Consider the following 23028-nt stretch of genomic DNA (forward strand, 5'->3'; position numbering starts at 1 on the left):
ATGATGCTATGATGATGATGATGATGATAGCCAGGCTGCTGCTACTGATGATGATAGTGATGATGCTACTGATGATGATGATGATGATGCTACTGATGATGATAGTGATGATGCTACTGATGATGATGATGATGATGATGATGATGCTACTGATGATGATGATGATGATGATGATGATGATGATGATGCTACTGATGATGATGATACTGATGCTACTGATGATGATAGTGATGATGCTATGATGATACTGATGATGATGATGATACTGATGATGATGATGATGATAGTGATGATGCTACTGATGATGATAGTGATGATGATGATGATGATAGTGATGATGCTACTGATGATGATAGTGATGATGCTACTGATGATGATAGTGATGATGATGATGATGATGATGATGATGATGATGATGCTACTGATGATGATAGTGATGATGCTACTGATGATGATAGTGATGATGATGCTACTGATGATGATAGTGATGATGCTACTGATGATGATAGTGATGATGATGCTACTGATGATAGTGATGATGATGCTACTGATGATGATAGTGATGATGCTACTGATGATGATAGTGATGATGATGATGATGATAGTGATGATGATACTGATGATGATAGTGATGATGATGATAGTGATGATGATATGATGATGATGTGATGATGCTACTGATGATGATAGTGATGATGATGCTGATGATGATGCCTACTGATGATGATGATGATGATGACTGATGATGATAGTGATGATGCTACTGATGATGATAGTGATGATGCTACTGATGATGATACTGATGATGATAGTGATGCTACTGATGATGATAGTGATGATGCTACTGATGCTACTGATGATGATAGTGATGCTACTGATGATGATAGTGATGATGATGATACTGACGATGATGAGGCTGCTGCTACTGATGATGATGATAGTGATGCTACTGATGATGATAGTGATGATGCTACTGATGCTACTGATGATGATAGCAAGGCTGCTGCTACTGATGATGATAGTGATGCTGTTACTGATGATGATGATGACGATGATGATGACGACGAAGAAGAAGAACACACCAATGATAGTACTGACACGTGACAACAGTGAGGTGGCTGCTACGACTGACCCACGCCCAATCTGTAACTCATTGTTTGATGCTGGGGAGCTGATTTTATCACCATACATAATTGATGCTTATTCCTATTGTCGTATGAGGGGCACTGTCAGGTGGCGTTCATGCCCTCTGGCAGATCACCGGTCTAGCAGCTTATCACACTGAAACATCGCTATAGTACGGCTCGGCACACAGATACACATTACTTATTTACAACGAGTCACCAACTGAAGCTCTCATCAATGAGGGAATTGTATATGGCCACAGAAATATGAAATTAATACAATACTGTCGGTGGAATTGCCACGCAGAACACTGAGTAACAGATGTAGTTTACTCATAATGTAACCATTATCCAGTTATCATGAAGGAATCCAATTTGTTTTTCACACAATAAATCTGTCAGATATGATTGACCGATGTTGACTTAACTACAGCGCTGAGACAGATCATAACATCCCTTACCAACACACTCCACCAAACTCACTCACTCACTCATCCCAGTGTGACTGTATGTGTTAGTGAGTGTAAGTAGTTGTGCCAGTGTGTGTACATGCGTATACATATATGGAAAGTGTTGATAACTGCTGGTTGGTACTTTATAAATATACAAAATGAAGCAACTACAAAGTTTTCATTATAACAGTGCCTTTGCTCCTCGGGGGAGTTCATCAGTGCACAGCTGTTACAATGTGATGTCACCATGACATCACATGACAATATGACATCACCATGACAATATGACATTACCATGACAATATGACATCCTACAGTAGTTAATGCAGTGTCATGATCAGGGAGGCCATGTGGACAGAAAATCACATGGATGAATAAAATAATGATGATAATATATTTGTGGTGGTGACAGGTGATGATGATGATGATGATGATGATGATGATGATGATGATGATGATGATGATGATGAATTCAAGTTGCTCTGCTTGTGAGTTATGCACATGGTCATGATTGCAGGAAGATATTTTCTCAGTACAACCATCATAATACACATGCGTACAATCGAAACAAACACACTGCCGAAATGCGAACGGCGGAGCAACCTTCATGAACATCAACCAAACACTGAACACAATTCAGAATGTTTCACACTGTACAACTGATAACCTTTCACTTTCATTGTTTTGTTTGTTCAGAAATGAGTTTAGATTCAAATGAAATATATCTTAATCACAAAACACACTGAACATAACAATTATCAATGTTTGGCCATTGATTTGTAACATTACGCAAGTTGCCCAGCCATCAATAATTGACATGAAATCATTACCAGTTGTCTGCTAGCACAGGGGTTAAGAGCGGTGGTGCCATTGTGTTTATGTACACTGCAATCAAACAACTACAACACGAGGCTGCCTTTGCCAGGAGAAACGGTACTCGGTCCTATCCAGCAATATTAATAATTAACACAGGGACTGACTGTATGCTGACAGGTTCTCTCCTCAAGTCTGTATCTTACTAGGACCGTTTTTGTTTAAAACTAAATATTCCTTGCCACAATATCTGCACGATACAAATGTAGTTTTGTTTAACCCATTTCTTGTAAAACTAACATTTTTAATTTCTGAACAGGTGTAATAATATTATATTGAACAGGTATGATAGCATTATATTGAACAGGTGTGATTAAAGTTACATTGAACAGTTGCAATAACATTATATTGGACAGTTGCAATAACAAAATATCAACATAATTGTATTACAAATGTTCACAGCAGGTTTTCACACCTGAATCTCCAGCCCACATGTTTCACTGATTGTATCATTGTACCATTGTACGAATACACACGGAGCATTGGTTTATCTGCATGACATATAAACATAACTGAAGGGAAAATACTGATAGCAAATACTGATAATTGCTTTCGATTGCTATGGAGTTTGGTAAATGATTGCAAGTAAAAAGTAAATAGTTGAGATTGTAATTTGCCTTCAGCATTGACATATTTTGTTGGAATTAATTGCAAATCTTAAAAAACACATGACTATTGTGTAGAATTTCTAAAAGGGCTTTGGTCAGGACAAAAATAATTAAAACAATACTATTGCCATCAAAATATCATTTTCACTGATGTTTAGATTTGGTGTGCTTGTAATGAAATCTTTTAATGACAGAAAATATTATTCACATAAAGAAATACAGAAATCAGCTTTACTAGCATGCCCTTTATCAATTCAAATAAAAGTTTCAGAGGAAAATTCATTTTAATTGTAACATGTTGTTGAAACATTCAAGTTGATTACAGAAAGAAATGAATGTACATGAATTCACACTGGACATAAATTGGATATTAAACTGAATCAATGAAAATTTATAGTCAGTGTGATCCTGTAGTCAGCTAGAATAATATGACATTGTGGGAACTGATTCTATAGACGTTAACACCTACACCACTATGCCAAGCTACCAGAGAATGTTGCAGGGATTATGGTTTTGGTTAGGAGATCACACAGAAATGTGGATATACATCAAAGGAAAATCTGTATGTGTCATCAAGTAATAAATTTTGAACTGATTCTGAAAACATTTTTAAAAAGAAATAAACAGACATGTAAGTTCACATTCTGCATAAAATATATACAGCTCAAAATAATTTAACACCTGATTTGTTAATATCACTATAGTTAATCTGTCTTGCTATGGAATATGAAAGAATCAGATTTCGTTTTAGTTTTTTAAGCAGCGTACAGTTCCATGACACTGATTGTTTTTCGCTATCACCTTTCAAAACAAAAAACACTTCCACGGTGGCCTAAACGCATCATGAATGATACGACTGACACACGCTATTATCCAATATTGCTCCCCAAGCAATTAATAAACATAATTATTTCAATAATCATGTGTAAACTACCCCGGCCAAATACTCCGGCCACTGTTGACATATTGATAGAAGTGATGGTCTCATCTGCATGCAAATACAACCAGGTAAAGGCCAGCAGGCCGAGTGCATATAAATACCATACCTTTTAATAGACGTATCATGTGTGGAGGCAATCAATAAACTGCATGTTCTAATTGTGTAAAGTGTACGAAGACAGTGTACAAAACCACGCTCGGTCAGTGGCAGACTTTAGATGGCATTGTCTTCAACAGAACTAATTATTATTAAGCTATTAGAAGCATTTGTATTCAGCAGAGTATACACAAACAACAAGAAACTCGTGTGACCTGTTAAGAACACAGATACATATTTCTGTGAAAAAAACAAACATAAAAAAGTAAACAATTACATGTGCAGGAGTTCTTCTGTGTTTGCAGACGTCACAAACAATTCATATTTTCCACTCATCACTCATTAAGACAGGTGCACACAATTATCTCACAAATCTTGCACAAGTTGCATGCAGGTTGTGTCTCTGTTATTGTTAAAAAATAGGTGGGATAAATACCGCAACACTCGCCCAATAAACAGTGCATAAACAGGTATACTCACACTGTGAAGTGGTATATGAAGCACTTCCATCCTGTCGGCCTCTCCAGAAAGTTATACACTTTAGCTTGCAGGGTAGCAGTAACGTTACTTTTTAACTTGGCCCGGTACCGTTCATCCAACAGGCGATCCATTTGTGAAAGCACAGGCTTGTATTCGACCCAAGCTGCCTGTGACTCACACGTGGAGTGTGCAGACTCCGGACCATAAGTGACTTCCTCCGTCGGCGCCACTGGTACCACTGCCAGCTGCCCCAACTCTCTCTGGCGAGTCCCCATCTCCGTAAGTTCCATATCATCAAGTCCAGGATATTAACATACACACGTTAATTGCCCGCGTGCTGATCTTTGTTCCCTAAGGTCACTGGGACGTGCATCACACTGCAGGTGGTATTATCGGAATGGCTCGGTATCCATACATATTGACACAACCAAGGCAATGTACTGGGGAAGGAGGCTAAAAAGTTGAACAAGTTGCTCATACATCAATTACTCAGCTGAGCACCTGGTTAAAAGAAGATGACATTATAAGTGGACAGCAATTGATGGCATCCAGGGTGTTCACTCTTCTTGTTCCAACACTTACCACTTGGGTCCGGCCCAGAACGATATCCTCATCTCTGCACTTAACACACTTGTTTTACCTATGATTGGTGGAACGACCTCCTAGCTCCAAGGGTAGGGTGGCTTAGATGATATCCATGATGACTAGTAGGTGGAAGTAATAAGTGCCACTTATTGCTACATTGTTCCAGCGTTGTCAGTGTCCCCATACAGAGATACTCAGAGTTGGATGTACTACGAGCTGGGAGACGTACTGCTGTATTGATCTGCAGGGTAGCTAGAAGGCTGGCACTTGCCTCGGTGACACTGGACCGGCAGGGGACAGCGTCAACCACGACCACTTCACCGCATCACTGCTTGCATCAGGTAATCTGCAATAGAAGCATCCATGTAAGAAGAGATGGCATTGTAACAACAACTGTAAAGTGACACATATAACCTGGCAACCAGAGGTGATGAATACACTCAGGAGGAAGATATATCGCCTAGTTGGGGTATATTGTGTGACGACGGCGGAGTCTTGGACAATATCACCTAGGCCATGTGTAGAGGATGAATGGAATCTCACCAAGCTGGTGTATATATGACCATGAGGGGTGGGTGATACAAGCTGGTGCTGATGATACTGATCCACAGCTCTGTAAAAGCAAGCCATGTGGCAAGCTCACATATCAGGTGGTATTGGAGGGAGCTGCGATATTGGACATATTGGCCATGAGTGAGATTAACGCTCATATCAGCCTTCCTCCAACTTGACACAAGGACATGACAAAATACTTGAAATAGTTTGGACGTAATTGCCCCTGGGTGATGTTGCTGGCATCTGATGCTCACTTTCCGTTCGGTTGCGCTGGGAGGAATCGGCAAAGTACTTAAATCAATCACAGATTCTCTGTGATTTCTACTGCCATGAAGCCATCAGCACACATCGTCTTAAGGGCTAAAGACAAAATTATATTGGTGATCAGGCCAACCATCTTCAGATTCTTAAATGAAAGTTTCTAACAAGGAGGTCGGTGATTGAAGTTGGTTTGTGAAGCTCTCCCAACACGTACGTCTAGCTACCATTCACATCATCATCCTCAGCAGCTCCAGGAACTGCTGAGAGTGAGGGCTTTAATGACTGATGTTTCTTTGTACTGATGAATCATACAAAATATGGAGCTGTTCCTGATGGTAACCCTGGCCTCCCTATCCTACTTTCCCAGCATACAATACCTGGTGATGAGGTCTGCAAGCTGCCTGTGCCTGCACTCCTATACCTAGAACACCATTACCCTGCAACATGGGATGACTGACATCTCCATGCCAAACACAATAAAATGAAACTTTCTATTTCAGCCAAGAGTAGGCATTGTAACTCTCCTGATGCACTTTCAATCTCAAGTCTGCAGTGTACATCCGAAAGACTACATGAAATATTTCAAGACTGCACTGTCCATATGAACACTAAGTTGACAAAGTGTCATCACTGTTCGTGTAAATATTCATTGGAACTCTTTGTTTCAGGATTTGTTTCTGAGTTTTTTAAATGATAAATATAAACATAAACTATAAATGTATGCCTCCACCAATGCAAACTGAAACTTAATTTTCTTGCCAATTACAAACTAAACATTAACAAACATTAACTCTAAACTATATTTTTCCTTCCTAATGTGTCACTGTACATGTGCCAGATGTCAAGCCTGCGGCAATACAGAAGCTGAGGTTTCCTATTCACTCAACAAGTGTAATGTTCATGCAGGATATCCAACTACAGTCACCTTGTTGGCTGCAAACAAAAGATGTGCTGTACATAAGTACTTCCTATAATTCACCATTTCCCATGTCGCTGCACCCTTAGCCACCACCTGTTTTTCCTTGCTGCATCGGGTGCCTGCGATGTTACTCTTATAGGGGGACTTTGCACTGTGGTCTGTTCAGAGAGAATGGTTTTATTCTGCTGTCAGCAATATTCCAGCAATATCATGGCACAAGAAATGGGCATCATACATTGTACCCATGCGGGGAATCAAACCTGGTCTTCAGCATGATGAGCTAATGCTTTACCCAGTAGGCTACCCCACTGTCCCTTGTCTGTAGATTGAACTTAGCTATTGATCTATAGCTTGATGAGTGATCCTGTGCCCTGTGTACAACTGATACACAGTCTCCTGTCTGTAGATTGACCATAGCTATTAATCTATAGCTTGATGAGTGATCCTGTGCCCTGTGTACAACTGATACACAGTCTCCTGTCTGTAGATTGACCATAGCTATTAATCTATAGCTTGATGAGTGATCCTGTGCCCTGTGTACAACTGATACACAGTCTCCTGTCTGTAGATTGACCATAGCTATTAATCTATAGCTTGATGAGTGATCCTGTGCCCTGTGTACAACTGATACACATTCTCCTGTCTGTAGATTGACCATAGCTATTAATCTATAGCTTGATGAGTGATCCTGTGCCCTATGTACAACTGATACTCAGTAAGTCAGAGTGAGTGAGTTATTATTTAACGTCACATCAGCAATATTTTAGCCATATCCTGACTACTCAGTAAGTACTGACTTGATGTACGGCAGTTAAACTGGATAGAAAACAGTGTGGGTTTTGAAAGATTTGAATCAAATTTCTTGGGTCAGCCAGTGACTTAAGCCTAGCATCCCACCCCACCCCTACTTCTAAGTGCATAGATCTGATTATAATCAGGATAAGGGCATTCATAGTTTTTAATTGAAAAACAAAAGGTTAATAACTTACTGGTAGAGCATATATGATGTATGTTTTTCATTCTATTAGATTGAATTGAGTGATGACAATATGAGCCTCTGATACTGTGTACTGATGTTTTGCTTATGGACAACAGCGGTTCACTGACAGGGCAATCAATCTGCAATCTCCCAGTATTCTCTCTAGACACTTGTGATTTAACATAAGGTTTCCTTCATCACTTTGAGTGGAGGAACTTTAAAAATGATTGTTTAGCATACTCATTACTTTCCAACATTATTTCAGTGCAGATTGGCAAACACAGCAGTGACGTAACGCTGATATTTGTGTCCATGCAGCTTTGTGACGAAAGGTGTGGAATGGATGACGTACTTTACCAAGTTGATGTAAGTGGGTTTTCAAAGTTGTGAAGAAATCAAAGGACAAGATTGCAACTACTTGCCCTTTCATCAAAGCCTTCAATTTTTAATGGAAAACCGTTTTTTCTTCTATTGATTTGGTGAAGGTGCTAAGTAATTAAGACAGGGGTGATTTCCAACAACATGACTAAAGGAAAAGCTCAATTACATTTACGCTGCTGCTGATAAACAAATGTGTCTCCAGAGTGAAGAAATACTGCCAAATATTCCAAACACATTAATTATTCAACTTCAATAGCTGTGATGGTTCATTCCAATATGACACTTCATACGGTTGGAGAACGGATATCTGTGTGTCTGTCACTGGCCTGCAAATACTGACTGACATGGTCAGCGACTTAAAATGAAGTGTCGATGACGTCACAGACGACCATAGACTTGTAGTTGGTGCTGAAGCTCAGTATCACATGACCATGTCTTCACGCAGAGCCCTGTGGTTGTATAGACATTGACAGATCTGAGAAATTAATGCTGGATGGACATAAAACAGGTGTTTAGAGGCCGTCGTGGTAACGAAGCATTCAGCAGGTCACCTGCTTGCCTCCACATAGAGGTTGTCAGTCAGCATAAGAGTTGGACTGAAGAGTAGGTCGGTAGGTAGGCAGGTAGGTAGGTAGGTAGGTCAGTAGGTACCGGTAGGTAGGTAGGTAGTTAGGTGGGTCGGTGGGTTGGTCGGTCCGTTGGTTGGTAGGTAGGTAGGTAGGTAGGTAAGTAGGTAGGTAGGTAGGTAGGTCGGTCGGTCGGTCGGTCGGTCAGTAGGTAGGTAGGTAGGTAGGTAGGTAGGTAGGTAGGTAGGTAGGTAGGTAGGTAGGTCGGTCGGTAGGTCAGAAGGTAGGTCGGTCGGTCGGTAGGTCAGTAGGTAGGTCGGTAGGTAGGTAGGTAGGTAGCTGGTTCTGTACACAGGTAGTTGGGTAGATGTGTCTGGACACAGGTAGGTGGGTAGATGTATCTTTACACATGTAGGTATGTACTGAAGTAGGTGGGTAGGGTAGGCCTGAGGGCAGGTGGGTGAGTGAGTCAGGTTTTATACACCCTTCTGGATAGTATTCAAGTTAGGTAATGGGGCTTTAGATCAATGTATGAACAAAGCCCACAGGGATGCAGGTGAGAGGCAGAGAGTGTATAGGTATAGTGCATACAAACCTAGAAACATAATCCAACAAACAGCAATTTGAACCCACAAACACCGGATGCTGGCATGACCAAGGGACACGACTCCGCATAGGGCAAGCTGCCCCTCAATAGACAGGACATATATAGGTTGATTGATAGGTAAATATGCAACTGGGTACGAGTGTTAATTAATATGACATTAAAACTCCTAGGAAATCTTACAACAGACACTGTAATTACCACTAACTCTAACAATGTCTTGTGTGAATACCAGAAAATACACAGACAAGCTTCTCCTTGAGTCCATGTAGAAATATGATATGGTACATTAGATAGAACAAATCTAACATTGAAGAGTGTTAAAATGCTTGGAAAAGTCCCGAACATTTCTATGGTCACATGACCAATTTCAACCAACCGTACAGTCTGATATCTGTTACCAGAACCATTACACAGTCATAATTGGCATTCCATAGCAAAACAGTCCTTCAGCCAAGTTAATAAGAAGCCTTATTATTTTCATAAACACACTGGCGTTACGACAACATCTTTAAATGAAACCTAGCTACCTCTGCACCATTACATCCAGGGCTATAAGTGTGGAGGAGTTAAGGGTGAGTGGACGATGCACCCACAGTGAACACTGGTTGGTAGGCAATTAGCACAAACCTTTAACACAAGAGTAAATCAAACAATCTGCCTGTAACATCAAAACCATCCCTACTACCGGTATATCAAATATAGACATCTCTACATTCTTGTGAAGCATTCTGTGCGTGATGTCGCTATGATTTTACATCCAGAATGAAGAGCTTGAGCTGTATTGATCATCTTAAAACACATGGAATGTTGTACTGGGCAATCGACACTCCTCTGTACAGGAAGAAACTACATGCCAGTGTCTTGTCCTGGCATTACAGGCAATCTCATACCATCAGGACAACTTTCTCCTCTCAGAACATGTCTCATGTCTCCTCTCAGAACATAATCCTCTTTTGTGCAGACATATCCATTCTATATTGACTGATGCATATCTAACCATCCTACCTGCTTAACTCATGCCTATCTTTATATCATCCTCCCTTCTGTCAGGCATATATCCCCGTTGGTCCATCAATATGTTGATCATTTCATTGTATGTTGGTTATTTCTTAATCTTTTTACTGATTTTATAATCCATACATGTTGGTTATCTCATTCATCTGTTCATCAATACTTTCTTCCATAAGTTGATAACTGCATCCTTCTGTTTGATAACTGCATCCTTCTGTTTGATCATGCATCCCGTTGACATCTGCTTCCATCTTGTTGATAATGGCATCCTTTATTTGATAACTGCCTCATTTATTTGATCATGGATCACTCTATTTGATAACTGCATCACTGTTTGATAACTGCATCCTTCTATCTGATACTAGATTCCTTCTTTTTTATAACTGCATCCATCCTTTTGATCACTGCATCCTTCAATCTGATACCTACATCCATCCTTTTGATAACTGCCTATTTATATTTGATCACTGCATCCTTCAATCTGATACCTACATCCATCCTTTTGATAACTGCCTATTTATATTTGATAACTGCATCATTCTATATGTTGGTCATTTTGGTGGAACATGTGTATGTGGTGCTGAACCACATAACTGACTGACTGAGTTTTGGTTTTACTCCGCTTTTAGCAATATTCCAGCAACATCACGGCGGGGGACACCAGAAATGGGCTTCACACATTGTACCCATGTGGGGAATCGAACCTGGGTCTTCGGCGTGCTGAACCACATAAGCAGTGTGGATATGGTATTTGAACCCATGATCATAGTGTCATGGTATGTCTGGACACAACTCTACACAGCTTCAGTTTGGCACTTTTACCAAACACCTTGATATAAAACCACCAGAGTTTGGTTTACTTCTTAAATCCTTGTTGAACTAATAGGCAATCGGACTATCAGCTAATATGTCATCAGAGTAAATTACAGAAAGAATCCGTTGCTCCACAAGGAAGACACACCTCAATTACAGATGAGACACACTATTTCACTCATGCAGGGCTTCAATGCAGCATGTGACACACTCCTTCTTCACAAGAAGAAGTGAAATCATATCGATCAGAGTCAAATTTGTCAGAAGGTGCCAATTATTTATATAAAAAAAACACTGTTAATTTGTGTGCGCACATCAGAATATTCTAAATTACCACTGCCACATGCTATGACATGATGTAACTTAATATGGATGAAAAATTCAACTTTGAGAAACAAAATTCAATTTCTTTAAGTTGGTGTGTGGTAATGGCTAAAAAGTGGTTAAAAAATTGCATTTTCAGTCACTGACAATGAGGTGACAATACATTGACCTCTTAAAGTTGGTGTGTGGTAAGAGCTAGAAAGTGGTTAAAAAATTCCTTTTACATATTTCAGTCAATTGCTTAGAAGTATTACATTCCACTGACGATGTCTCACAGTGCTATGACATCAGACAATGAGGTGACAATACAATGACCTCACAGTGTTATGGCATCAGACAATGAGGTGACCTCACAGTGCTATGACATCAAACAGTGAGGTGACAATACATTGACCTCACAGTGCTATGACATCAGACAATAAGGTGACAATATAGTGACCTCACAGTGTTATGGCATCAGACAATGAGGTGACAATACAATGACCTCACAGTGTTATGGCATCAGACAATGAGGTGACAATACAATGACCTCACAGTGTTATGGCATCAGACAATGAGGTGACAATACAGTGACCTCACAGTGCTATGACATCAAACAATGAGGTGACAATACAGTGACCTCACAGTGTTATGACATCAAACAATGAGGTGACAATACAGTGACCTTACAGTGCTATGGCATCAAACAATGAGGTGACAATACAGTGACCTCACAGTGCTATGACATCAAACAATGAGGTGACAATACATTGACCTCACAGTGCTATGACATCAGACAATGAGGTGACAATACAGTGACCTCACAGTATTATGGCATCAGACAATGAGGTGACAATACAGTGACCTCACAGTGCTATGACATCAAACAATGAGGTGACAATACATTGACCTCACAGTGCTATGACATCAAACAATGAGGAGACAATACAATGAGGTGACAATATAGTGACCTCACAGTGCTATGACAATGACCTCACAGTGCTATGACATCAGACAATGAGGTGACAATATAGTGACCTCAAAGTGTTATGGCATCAGACAATGAGGTGACAATATAGTGACCTCAAAGTGTTATGGCATCAGACAATGAGGTGACAATATAGTGACCTCAAAGTGTTATGGCATCAGACAATGAGGTGACAATATAGCAACCTCACAGTATTGTGGCATCAGACAATGAGGTGACAATACAGTGACCTCACAGTATTGTGGCATCAGACAATGAGGTGACAATATAGTGACCTCACAGTATTGTGGCATCAGACAATGAGGTGACAATATAGTGACCTCACAGTATTGTGGCATCAGACAATGAGGTGACAATATAGTGACCTCAAAGTGTTATGGCATCAGACAATGAGGTGACAATACAGTGACCTCACAGTGTTATGGCATCAGACACTGCTTTACACAGCAAAGATATACAAAATGTCACAAACTGACATCCAACTGCTGATGAACTTATAAAAACACAAGCAGACATCCTAAAGGTGAACTGATGGAAACCATTCCATAATTCCATATTGATAAGTTCTCTCATCTGCAAAAGAATCAATTGTCCAATTCCAGCTTTCAAATATAATGAAAATAATATTGCAAGCAGATTCAGCCACCAAAACATCTTAACAACAACCAAGGTATACATATTGGACGTTACTGACCTCTGTCTACTAGACAACAGCTTATTCACTTCAAGGACTGTCTAGTGCAGCACTGAATCAGAGGAGACCGTACTGAAAACCACCACCCTGGTAGTGTCGACACATTACGTCAGGCGGAGGGTGTACTCATGCAGGTTGTTCTGGCACAACTCATACAGGGGCGTTACCTGCAGACCTCCAGTAATCTGTCTGGCAAGTTGTGTACAAAACCCTTGGAGGACATCATTAATCAACTTGTGATCTGGCAGCCTGCCGATTGTCTGCTAATGATGTGCATGTCGTGCATGACTGTGCACACAAACATTGTCATTATTACATCAACAGGTGCACACAAACATTGTCATTATTACATCAACAGGTAAAGACACACTGGTACACAGAACCACAATCACTACTGTAATCAACAGGTGAAAACACACTGGTACACACAAACACAATCACTGCTGTAATCAACAGGTGAAAACACACTGGTACACACAAACACAATCATTACTGTAATCAACAGGTGAAAACACACTGGTACACAGAAACACAATCACAATCATGGTTCTCACTCTTAATTTCCTACTTGTAACAGTAATCGTTCTCATTGTTATTGATCTATCCATGGCTGAAATAATCCAACATTCTTGTTACAATTTTCCTTCTCAAAACCAGTAACTTACTTGTTACAGTTATTCTTCTTATTTTTATTGTCATATTTGTTACAACTATTGGTATCATTGTCATCTTCATATTTGTTATAATGGTCGTTCTCATTCTCCTGTATGTTACAATTATCATTATTGTCATTGTTACCGTCGTAGCCTACTCATTACAATTGTTGTTCACAAAGTTATTGTCATACCTGTTACAACTATCCTTCTCATGGTGAGTATCTTACTTGTTACAATTGTTGTTCACAAAGTTATTGTCATACCTGTTACAACTATCCTTCTTGTGGTGAGTATCTTACTTGTTACAATTATTGTTCACAAAGTTATTGTCATACCTGTTACAACTATCCTTCTCGTGGTGAGTATCCTACCCATTACAATTGTTGTTCACAAAGTTATTGTCATACCTGTTACAACTATCCTTCTCATGGTGAGTATCTTACTCATTACAATTGTTGTTCACAAAGTTATTGTCCTACCTGTTATTGTCCTACCTGTTACAACTATCCTTCTCATGGTGAGTATCTTACTTATTACAATTGTTGTTCACAAAGTTATTGTCATACCTGTTACAACTATCCTTCTCATGGTGAGTATCTTACTTGTTACAATTGTTGTTCACAAAGTTATTGTCATACCTGTTACAACTATCCTTCTCATGGTGAGTATCTTACTTATTACAATTGTTGTTCACAAAGTTATTGTCCTACCTGTTACAACTATCCTTCTCATGGTGAGTATCTTACTTGTTACAATTGTTGTTCACAAAGTTATTGTCATACCTGTTACAACTATCCTTCTCATGGTGAGTATCTTACTTATTACAATTGTTGTTCACAAAGTTATTGTCATACCTGTTACAACTATCCTTCTCATGGTGAGTATCTTACTTGTTACAATTGTTGTTCACAAAGTTATTGTCATACCTGTTACAACTATCCTTCTCATGGTGAGTATCTTACTTGTTACAATTGTTGTTCACAAAGTTATTGTAGTAGTATATACAATGGGGGTTCTGGATCACTTTCAACAAAAGCCTCTGCAAAGCCTTATTTGGTAAATAAGGCTTTGGTCGGGCCCTTAGCTCTTGCTACCATTACCCCTACTATGAAAAAGTTTGGGCTGATAGCGGTTCTGGATCACTTTCAACCAAAGCCTCTGCAAAGCCTTATTTCACAAGTAAGGCTTTGGTCGGACCCTTAGCTCTTGCTACCATTACCCCTACTACAAAAGTTGGGGGACCTCCTAGCCGAGCTACCGGGGGCATGGCTGGAGTAATGGGTATTGCCCCATCCAATACTGGGCTGCGTCTAACTATGCCATGTTTACCTCGATGAAACAGTTTAATGTGAATAAGCCTATGATCTCTTTGGTGTTTGTAATAAAGGCTTGCGGGCTTTTTCACCTTGTTCTATGTACTTTTTCTCGTCCTCGCTGATAGTAGACTTACGAGACTTGGACCGAATATCTTGTTTCATTTTGTTATATTTTGTGAGTTCAGAGAGTATTGAACTAAACTCATCCTCTGAGATCTTACTGTCAGTAAGTGCGTGGAAATACGGCTCACTTACTGTGTTCAGTTTTGCTTCAGCCAGAACTCTGATCTCGTCGTGTTTCAATGCCTTACGATGCAGTCACGTGATGCCAACTTAAGCACCAACCCTAACACTCCTGCCACCCCAGCTGTTATTTCAATGCCTAGCACTATAGGTGCAGCCGATGGTAGCTAACAACCCAACACCTGCGCTCCCAGCCCCATGCTGGTTGCCATAAGGAACAGCGTCAGCTCGTCCACGATATTGAAAGCTCTATGGTACTTTTTACATAGTGCTTTGCGTGTGTCGCTTGGTCTTGTTCTAGTTGGCGTTTCACATCACATAACTGCCTCAAAGCGGAACCGTTCACGGTTTCAGGGTCTTAGCTTCGTCCTCTCGACTGGGTATAGCCCCATCCTATAATATATATTTCAAAGATATTTTAATTGGGTTTCATTTAATCTTAAGCTTAGCGTGCCAGAGACTTATAAAGGCAAATGCTCATGTAGGAAAATAGGTGAGAGTGCAATAGGTGGCGTTGTTTTCACATGAAACTCCTCAAAGTGGCGACTTATTATCCACCCATAGTAGGGGATTATTAAAGGAGATTGCGACCCGTTGAGGGGTCGGTTGTATGGCGATGGAAGCGTTTCAACCTGGCCTGGGAACTCCAGCGTACAGTCACCCGGGTAAAAGTTGTTGTTCTGCAGGAGCAATATTCTGTATTAAGGCGTCCATGATGAGTGTGGAGCCTGGTGCTATAGATGTAATCCTTGTGTACCCAGCGGCAGTCATACCTTAACTCACCCGAGGGATGAATATAACTTATTGGGGTTCAAGCTTAGTGAAATCTTTGTATTAGGGGCGGAATGAAACACCGGGCTGGGTACCGCTATTCTTAACTTCAGAGATCTCATTCGTTCATGCGTATGTGATATAAGGTGAGGTGAGGGTTAAGTTGATTAGCCATTAGGGTTCTTTAAAATCTGATAGCGGTATCTGCCTATACACTTTGTCTTTGAAGTGTAGGATGTATAAGGTGTCTTCCTCAGGCTGATCGAATCCCTCTAGGTCCTTGAGTGTGAGTTTGGGTAGATGATCGGCTATTGCTGCCCGCCTATACACATTGTCTTTCAAGTGTAGGGCGTCTGAGAGTGTCTTCCTCACCAGGCTGATCGAATCCCTCCGTGTCCCCTAGGTGGATTAAAGCGTAGTGTTGGGACGATGACTGGTCATTGCTATAATACTATTACGATATAATTTCCAACTGGTTTTCTGATAATAGGTCGGGGGTGCACTTCATCCCCATGAAGTGTATGTTGTCGGGTAGGAAGATCTTGGTTAGTGATATAGTGTTTTCCACGATCACGGTGACACCCTGCAGACTGGTATTGGAGCCGACACCCACCCGCACGTAAACTGTGCAAACGTGATACTGGTGTCGTTTCACCCACCCGAGTTTGATCCCCTTCACGATCTCGACATTATTCCCCGATGGTTCCCCTAGGTAGACTTTGATGATCAGTGTTGAGTTTGCTGGTAGACTCTCCAGTATCCTGACCACGCCGAATTCAGACACCAACTGCAATGTCGCGTTTTGCTCTCGGTTTACTTTCGATAGCATATGGGCGCCATACGGCGACTGGGCTGATGGCTACGCTTCGTCTCTGAGTGGGGCGTAAGCCACGAGCAGGGTTCCGTTGTTGCGACTTTGTTTAGGTGGTTGTCTTTGTTATCCGTGAACCGTAGGGGAGAGCGAGCCTAATATTGAGAAACCAGTCGTCTTTATCTGGTATCAACACCCACTTGTCATCTTAGGTGAAGGCGAGCATATATGGCTTGTTTGAGGCGTGACGGTAGTGCTCTCAACATCGTCTAAGTCGAACAGTTTACCCCGAGCGATGGGTATATTACCCATTTATCATCACCGGTGTTGACTAGGGTGTACTTAGTGTTGGCGACCGCTCTTGAGGTATCTACTATATCACCTAGGGCTCCACGGAGGACTTCAGCGTTTGTAAATGTTGTTTTCAGTTGCAAAGTACAATTTACCATCTACTCCGGGGCGTCGAAACCGCGCGTGTGTCCCGAGGTCGGAGATCCCCACATTGGCGCATTTTTCACCCGGGCCCTTGTCGCTGGTCATTTTATGTGAAGCGTTAAGCTGAAGGTATCCTATATTCACGGGATTATGATTTATATCTAACACCGATATTATCAGCTCAGGTATGTTGCCCTGAGTCAACCTCTTATACTGCCGGCGGTGAAAGCGACTTCGGTTCTACCGTCGTTGTATTTCTCCGTTTTCACCGGCCACGGCTCTCAGTATAGTGGAAGGGTGACCCCCTTGAATGTTATGCGTTATTGCTCACCTGACCTAGATGAATGTACAGCTCGATGCGGTACTATGTCGGGTAACCGTGCCTGTGGCGGTTGTTGTTGGTTTTATCTGCGTCAGGTGACATACCGAGTGTTTTAAGCCAATGGCGGCCGAGCCTCAAGGAGTTTCTTCCGTTGTTGATTAACACCACTGTGCCGTTTGAGTCGTTCATCTTGAGTTGGCTCCCAGGGGTTTGAAGACCTCATCACTTAGCGAGCTGCGCTGTAGTAGCCGTCAGTTATCTGGCTGCGAGTTCCACTAACGAACAGCTTATTGTTGCTGGCGTTGATGTTAGTCCATTGCGGTAGGTAGGTGATATCGCAGAGTCGCGACCGAGTTGACGGACATATTATTATCGATCGCGTCGTCAGCTGAACTGCCTCGCGCGCTTCGTTATTCCTGGAAGTGTTATGTACATGTTAGAGTATATATGCTCATTATATAATAGTTTTAAAATGTATTCCCAAGGAGGAGCATCCTCGTACTCCCTGGAGTGTTTTACCCTAAACTGGACATAGATTTCTCACCCATGAAGATCGCGGTTGCTGATGGGATGTATTTCAGCGCCCAGCTTTTAGATGTGTTCAGCCTGTATAAATTTTCGGTGACTAACGCTAAGGTAGTTCATGCTTGGTTCAACAACCCGATGCAGTTCTGGCAGAATCAAGTCAACCGCCGTGTGTAGTGCGCTACAGCGGGGTGTGGTGTGACATTGACCGACACTCGGCGGGGACCGCTGAGTCAGTCTGTGTTCAAGTTCCCGTGTACTACCAGGTCAAGCGTATCCTTAAAGAAATCAGCGTCCAGCTCCCACAGGACAATGCATGGAACCCATTAAACAACAAATGCGATAGGCGGGCCTCTGAGCGTATTTACAATGAATCGAACTAAACCCGAAGGCGGATTGGCGTTTGCGGGGCGAACCACGGGTTGGGTATCCCCATCGTTCACCAAATGCCTTGTGGAAGCCAGCAAACTGCTGGTGAAAGATTGAGGGATACAAATTAAGTATCATCTCTTCACAACCAGCGAGTGGGATGGCCGTTACATGGCTTTCAATGCCAACAAGGGTACAGAGTCTGGAGGTTTGATCAGGGGAGGGCAGCGGATGACTGGAAAAAGTTTATGTTGGACGCGTCGAAAGGGTTTACTCGTGCGGCACTGAGCGCTTAAGCGACTTCGATTGAGCGATGCGTGTGGCGGTGTTGGGTGCGCCAGGCATAAAAGCAGCGTTCCAGTATTATCGGTAAGGGGACTGCTACGGCGGCTCAGAAACAGTTCGTTGTCAGCGTAGAGGATGCTATCAATGCTCCAGTTGATCTCGAGTGCCATCAAAAAGCTACCAAGGCGTGTTGGAATATGCCAGGTCGAGAAAGTCGACTCGTCTTCGATGTGGGGCTGTACATGGCTCCGAGTGATATGCAACTGAGGGTAAAAAAAGTAGTGGGCTACAACAACGAAATAGTTGTAGCCACGGCGGACCAAAAGTTGGGCATCAACCTCGATGTCAGCGTCCCCGTCCACCACCCACAACCCGGTGAAGCGGGTATAGTAAGCGCCACCCGGGCCTAGGGTTCAATAGCGCCCCTGTGGGGTGGCCCCACAACCTGCAGCCTCAATCAGCAGCACATCGATCGTAAAACAGCCCTGGTGGTTGGTGGGGTAGCTTTGGGCCTTATTTGGTTAAAATTTCTTAGCCGCTCGTACACCAGACCATACGGTGACAATGGCTGCCCACAGGTTTTGACTAAGCCGCGTGGCAGTTTTAGCCAGAGCACCCAGCAGCCCGAGGCGATGCTACCCAGGATGCGGGTGGGGCCGGCAGCCTTACCAGCCAGTTTAGCCAGGGCCTCCCGAGGTTTTATCCACTCTTTGACACCACCTGTGGGTGCAGTGCAGTGGGGCTACCCCACCGCCGCCCGGCAGGCGTGGGGCTACCCTGTCAATGACACCACCAGGGTTGATATGATGAAACCCAATGCAGTCAGAATGCTGGCGATGGTGATGCCTTGCTCGGAACAGGATCGAATCCTGTCAGCTAAGCGTGGTGTCTTCATTTAGGACTCGATCGATGGTTTCCGTACTCTACTGATCTGTGATCGGGCTTCGGTTAGAGGAAGCGGATTCCAACGAGTCCGTCTCGTCTTCCAAGTTTTTATTCTCTCCTCGTCGACGTTTCATATCACCATCCGCCGGTGAGTTTTATTTTCGCGGCGATGTGCTCATCGATTTCATTAAGTTTCCCCATGTTGTTCCGCGAGTTCTCGGCGTACATGTTTCAAGGCTTCGTCTAGGCCTGCGCAGTTCCCTCAGGGGAAATTCGAGAGACCCGGCAAGGGTTTGTCATGAGTGCGTGGTCAATAGTTTTACCGATACTGTCCGACGTTTCTTTAGCATCCCCAGTATTGGCCCTGGCTGCTTGCAGATCTTGGACGGCCTTTGGGGGAAGCTTTGGCCGCGCGCCGCCGTAATCTATGAAGCCTAGTTCATCACGGATCAGCTGACCCCCATGGCGACTGGTGAGTGTTGACAAAGCAAGCGGTTCTCTCGTGCGCTTATTCATGAGATCGATCTCCGGGTAAGCCTTCAATGCATGGCGTGCCCTTATTATCGACTGTAAACTTGGAATAGTCCCTTCCCAGCGGCTTGATGTTGTCTCTATTTTCAACTGCGTTGTAATAATCGTTGACAGCTGGCTGTATAAGTTCAGTACTTAAGGGGGTAGTGAATGAAGTCTCCTGCTCATCGAATGCCTGGGCACTATCATCCCACATATCATCCATAGGTATGTCCTCGGCCATTATTTAGTATTAAAATATATTTCATTTATATAACAATGTACGGTAGAAAACTAGATCCTTTCAGAAGATCAAGAGAGCCTCTAGGCGCCAGAGCCGATCGCCAGTCGGTGACCATCACCAACAATCCCAGCAAGATAGACCAGAATCAAACTCTGCTGGTTAGATTTCCAAACCTTGGCGAGAATGACCTCATTGTACCAGGCGCGGTTCGACTGGCGTTCAACCTCACGTTGACCTCCACCAGCGACAAGCGTGAGCTAGTGCGAGGGCGTAGGTCGAGCCATCATCAAGAAAACCACCATCAAGATCAGCGGTAATGAGGTGCTGAGCATCGGCGACAGCGGCGTGTTTCACTGCTCACGGGGATCTCTGGAAAAGCGAGGAGAAGCGTGTCAATGGCGTGTACCAGGGTATCAGCAAATCAACCCGGTCGGCGCATAGGGTATGCCTTCACGCCAAGAACAGCTAGACAAGATCACGCGGACGGTGAAAAGGCCATCGCTCAAGCGTCACGGGAACGGTTCTGCGTGCCGCTTCGACTTCGAGTTGCTCACGGGACGCGCGCCGTTTTACCAGGCGGCGCTGGGTGATAGGCTTGAATCTGAGCTAACGTTTGCGACTACAGCAAAGTAGTGCGTACGCCCGAGCGGTGATGAGGCCAGTTACGCCATAGACAACATCTCTCTGGAGTTCGACATGGTCACTAGCCCAGAGCTGGCCAGGCAGGTTGAAGCCAGTACTCTGGGAAGATGGCCATCCTGTACGATCGCATACTGAGGCATAGATCAGTCGATGCGAGATAAGAGCGACACTGTGTGGAATATCAACCTGAGCGTGCCAGCGCGATCGATGAAAGGCATCCTTGTCGTCCCGTGGAGGATTACGAGCGTTCGGAGGGACAGCGAAGTTTTTCAACCCGAGATTGAAAGGTGGAAGTGACCATCGAGTGCGTGCCCAACCAGCTGTTCAGTCATGGTATGAGGCCATACCAGCAGTGGGATGAGATAAAAAGCTACCAGCCAAACAACACCACATAACCAAGGACCTGGACCTATCCTCCGTGAAGATCGGTGAATACCTGACCACCAAGTACACGCCCTATGGTTGGACATGCGATCCACAGATGACGATAAACTACTACGGTAGCGGACGCCGCATAGACAATGGCAGCGAGGGGATTACTATCCAGATTACCAAGAAGGCTCAACCCGCTGGTAAGTTGAAATTATATCTGTACGTTATTATGGACGCGCAACTTAATATAGACAATGGGAGATTCGTGCAGGCCATCTACTGATTTGCCTGCCGGCAAGCCATCACTGCCTGCCAGCAAGCTATTGCTACCCGCGACCCACACTCGCCATAGTGTGCGGGCAGGCGGGCAATGGGAAGACCGTTTTCGTGTTGGATATGTTGGAGGGTACTACAGGGATGTGTTTGATAACATCGTTATCATGTGCCCTACTCTGAGCATGAATAAAAGCGTTACGGAAAGACCTTGGGTGATGGCCGGACCGGACATTACACAAAGTCGACCGGGGAACACGCCTACAGGACTGTTTGAAAGCTCTTCACGAGAAATTTAAAGGGAGTCTACACTGTTCATACTGGACGACTGCAGCTAATCGTGAGATAACAAAAAGAGACATGCTATCGTACCTGGCCTTCTCCGGCCGACGCGCCAAATCACAGCGTCTGGGTACTAGCGCAGAAGTTCAACTTTCGGTGTTGAAAGACCTCAGGGGAGCAGACGCGATGGGTGGCCTTATTTCACTGCAAGGACAGGGATTCGTTCGAGTGTTTGAGAGAAAACGATGTGATGAGCAAATTAGAAGCGGGAAGCGGTGAAGAAACAGCTCGCTGAAACTAAACACGCTAAGCTCGTGCTCAAGACCGACCAACCAGTAGCATATAGGGTGTTTTAGCTTAGCAAAGCTTAGCAAAGCTTAGCAATGCTTAGCAAAAGCTTAGCATTTAGTTATAGCTATGGTATTTGAAGTGTTAGAGGTGCGTGTGCAACTTAACCTTCATTTCCTGTGTTTTGCCTGCATAGGGTATTATATAGTTAAAACTAAATCTTACTTGTTATATTATAAGATGGAGTGTGAGGAATTGCTCGAACAATTGTTGGTACCCCAAAGTGGGCGATGGCAAAGCGAGAGAGAAACTGGTATGCGTTGGCTGTTGGCGGCAAAGCCAAACATTACTTTGGGGAGTACACTCCAGATAAAATTCACAAAATGTCAGCCGAAGAAATCGATAAGCAATGCGCTAGATACGAGTCCGGCTCGGAGCAGAAATGACAAAGACAATAGGATCGGCTATGACCCAGATATACACTGGTATTGCGGCATACTTCCTTCCCATTCCCCGGGCGCCGACTTTACCTGTGGGAAGACCTCGAGAAAGACCCTTTTATCG

General features: G+C 43.1%; 1 protein-coding gene across 1 annotated transcript in view; it reads right to left on the reverse strand.

The window, feature by feature from the left end:
* The window catches only part of LOC124287574 (potassium voltage-gated channel subfamily KQT member 1-like), a 158179-nt gene that overhangs the window by 89956 nt on the left and 45195 nt on the right, over nt 1–23028 (reverse strand). The window contains exons 2-3 of the mRNA XM_046724064.1: nt 5156–5504; nt 4574–5074 (exon numbers count right to left, since the gene is read on the reverse strand). Of these exons, the coding sequence (XP_046580020.1) occupies nt 4574–4863 (290 nt within the window). The 5' untranslated portion in view covers nt 4864–5074; nt 5156–5504. The remainder of the gene's footprint in view (nt 1–4573; nt 5075–5155; nt 5505–23028) is intronic.

The sequence above is a fragment of the Haliotis rubra genome, unplaced genomic scaffold (assembly GCF_003918875.1).
Source record: "Haliotis rubra isolate DU_JTF1 unplaced genomic scaffold, ASM391887v1 Scf401, whole genome shotgun sequence".
Classification (NCBI taxonomy): Eukaryota; Metazoa; Mollusca; class Gastropoda; order Lepetellida; family Haliotidae; genus Haliotis; species Haliotis rubra.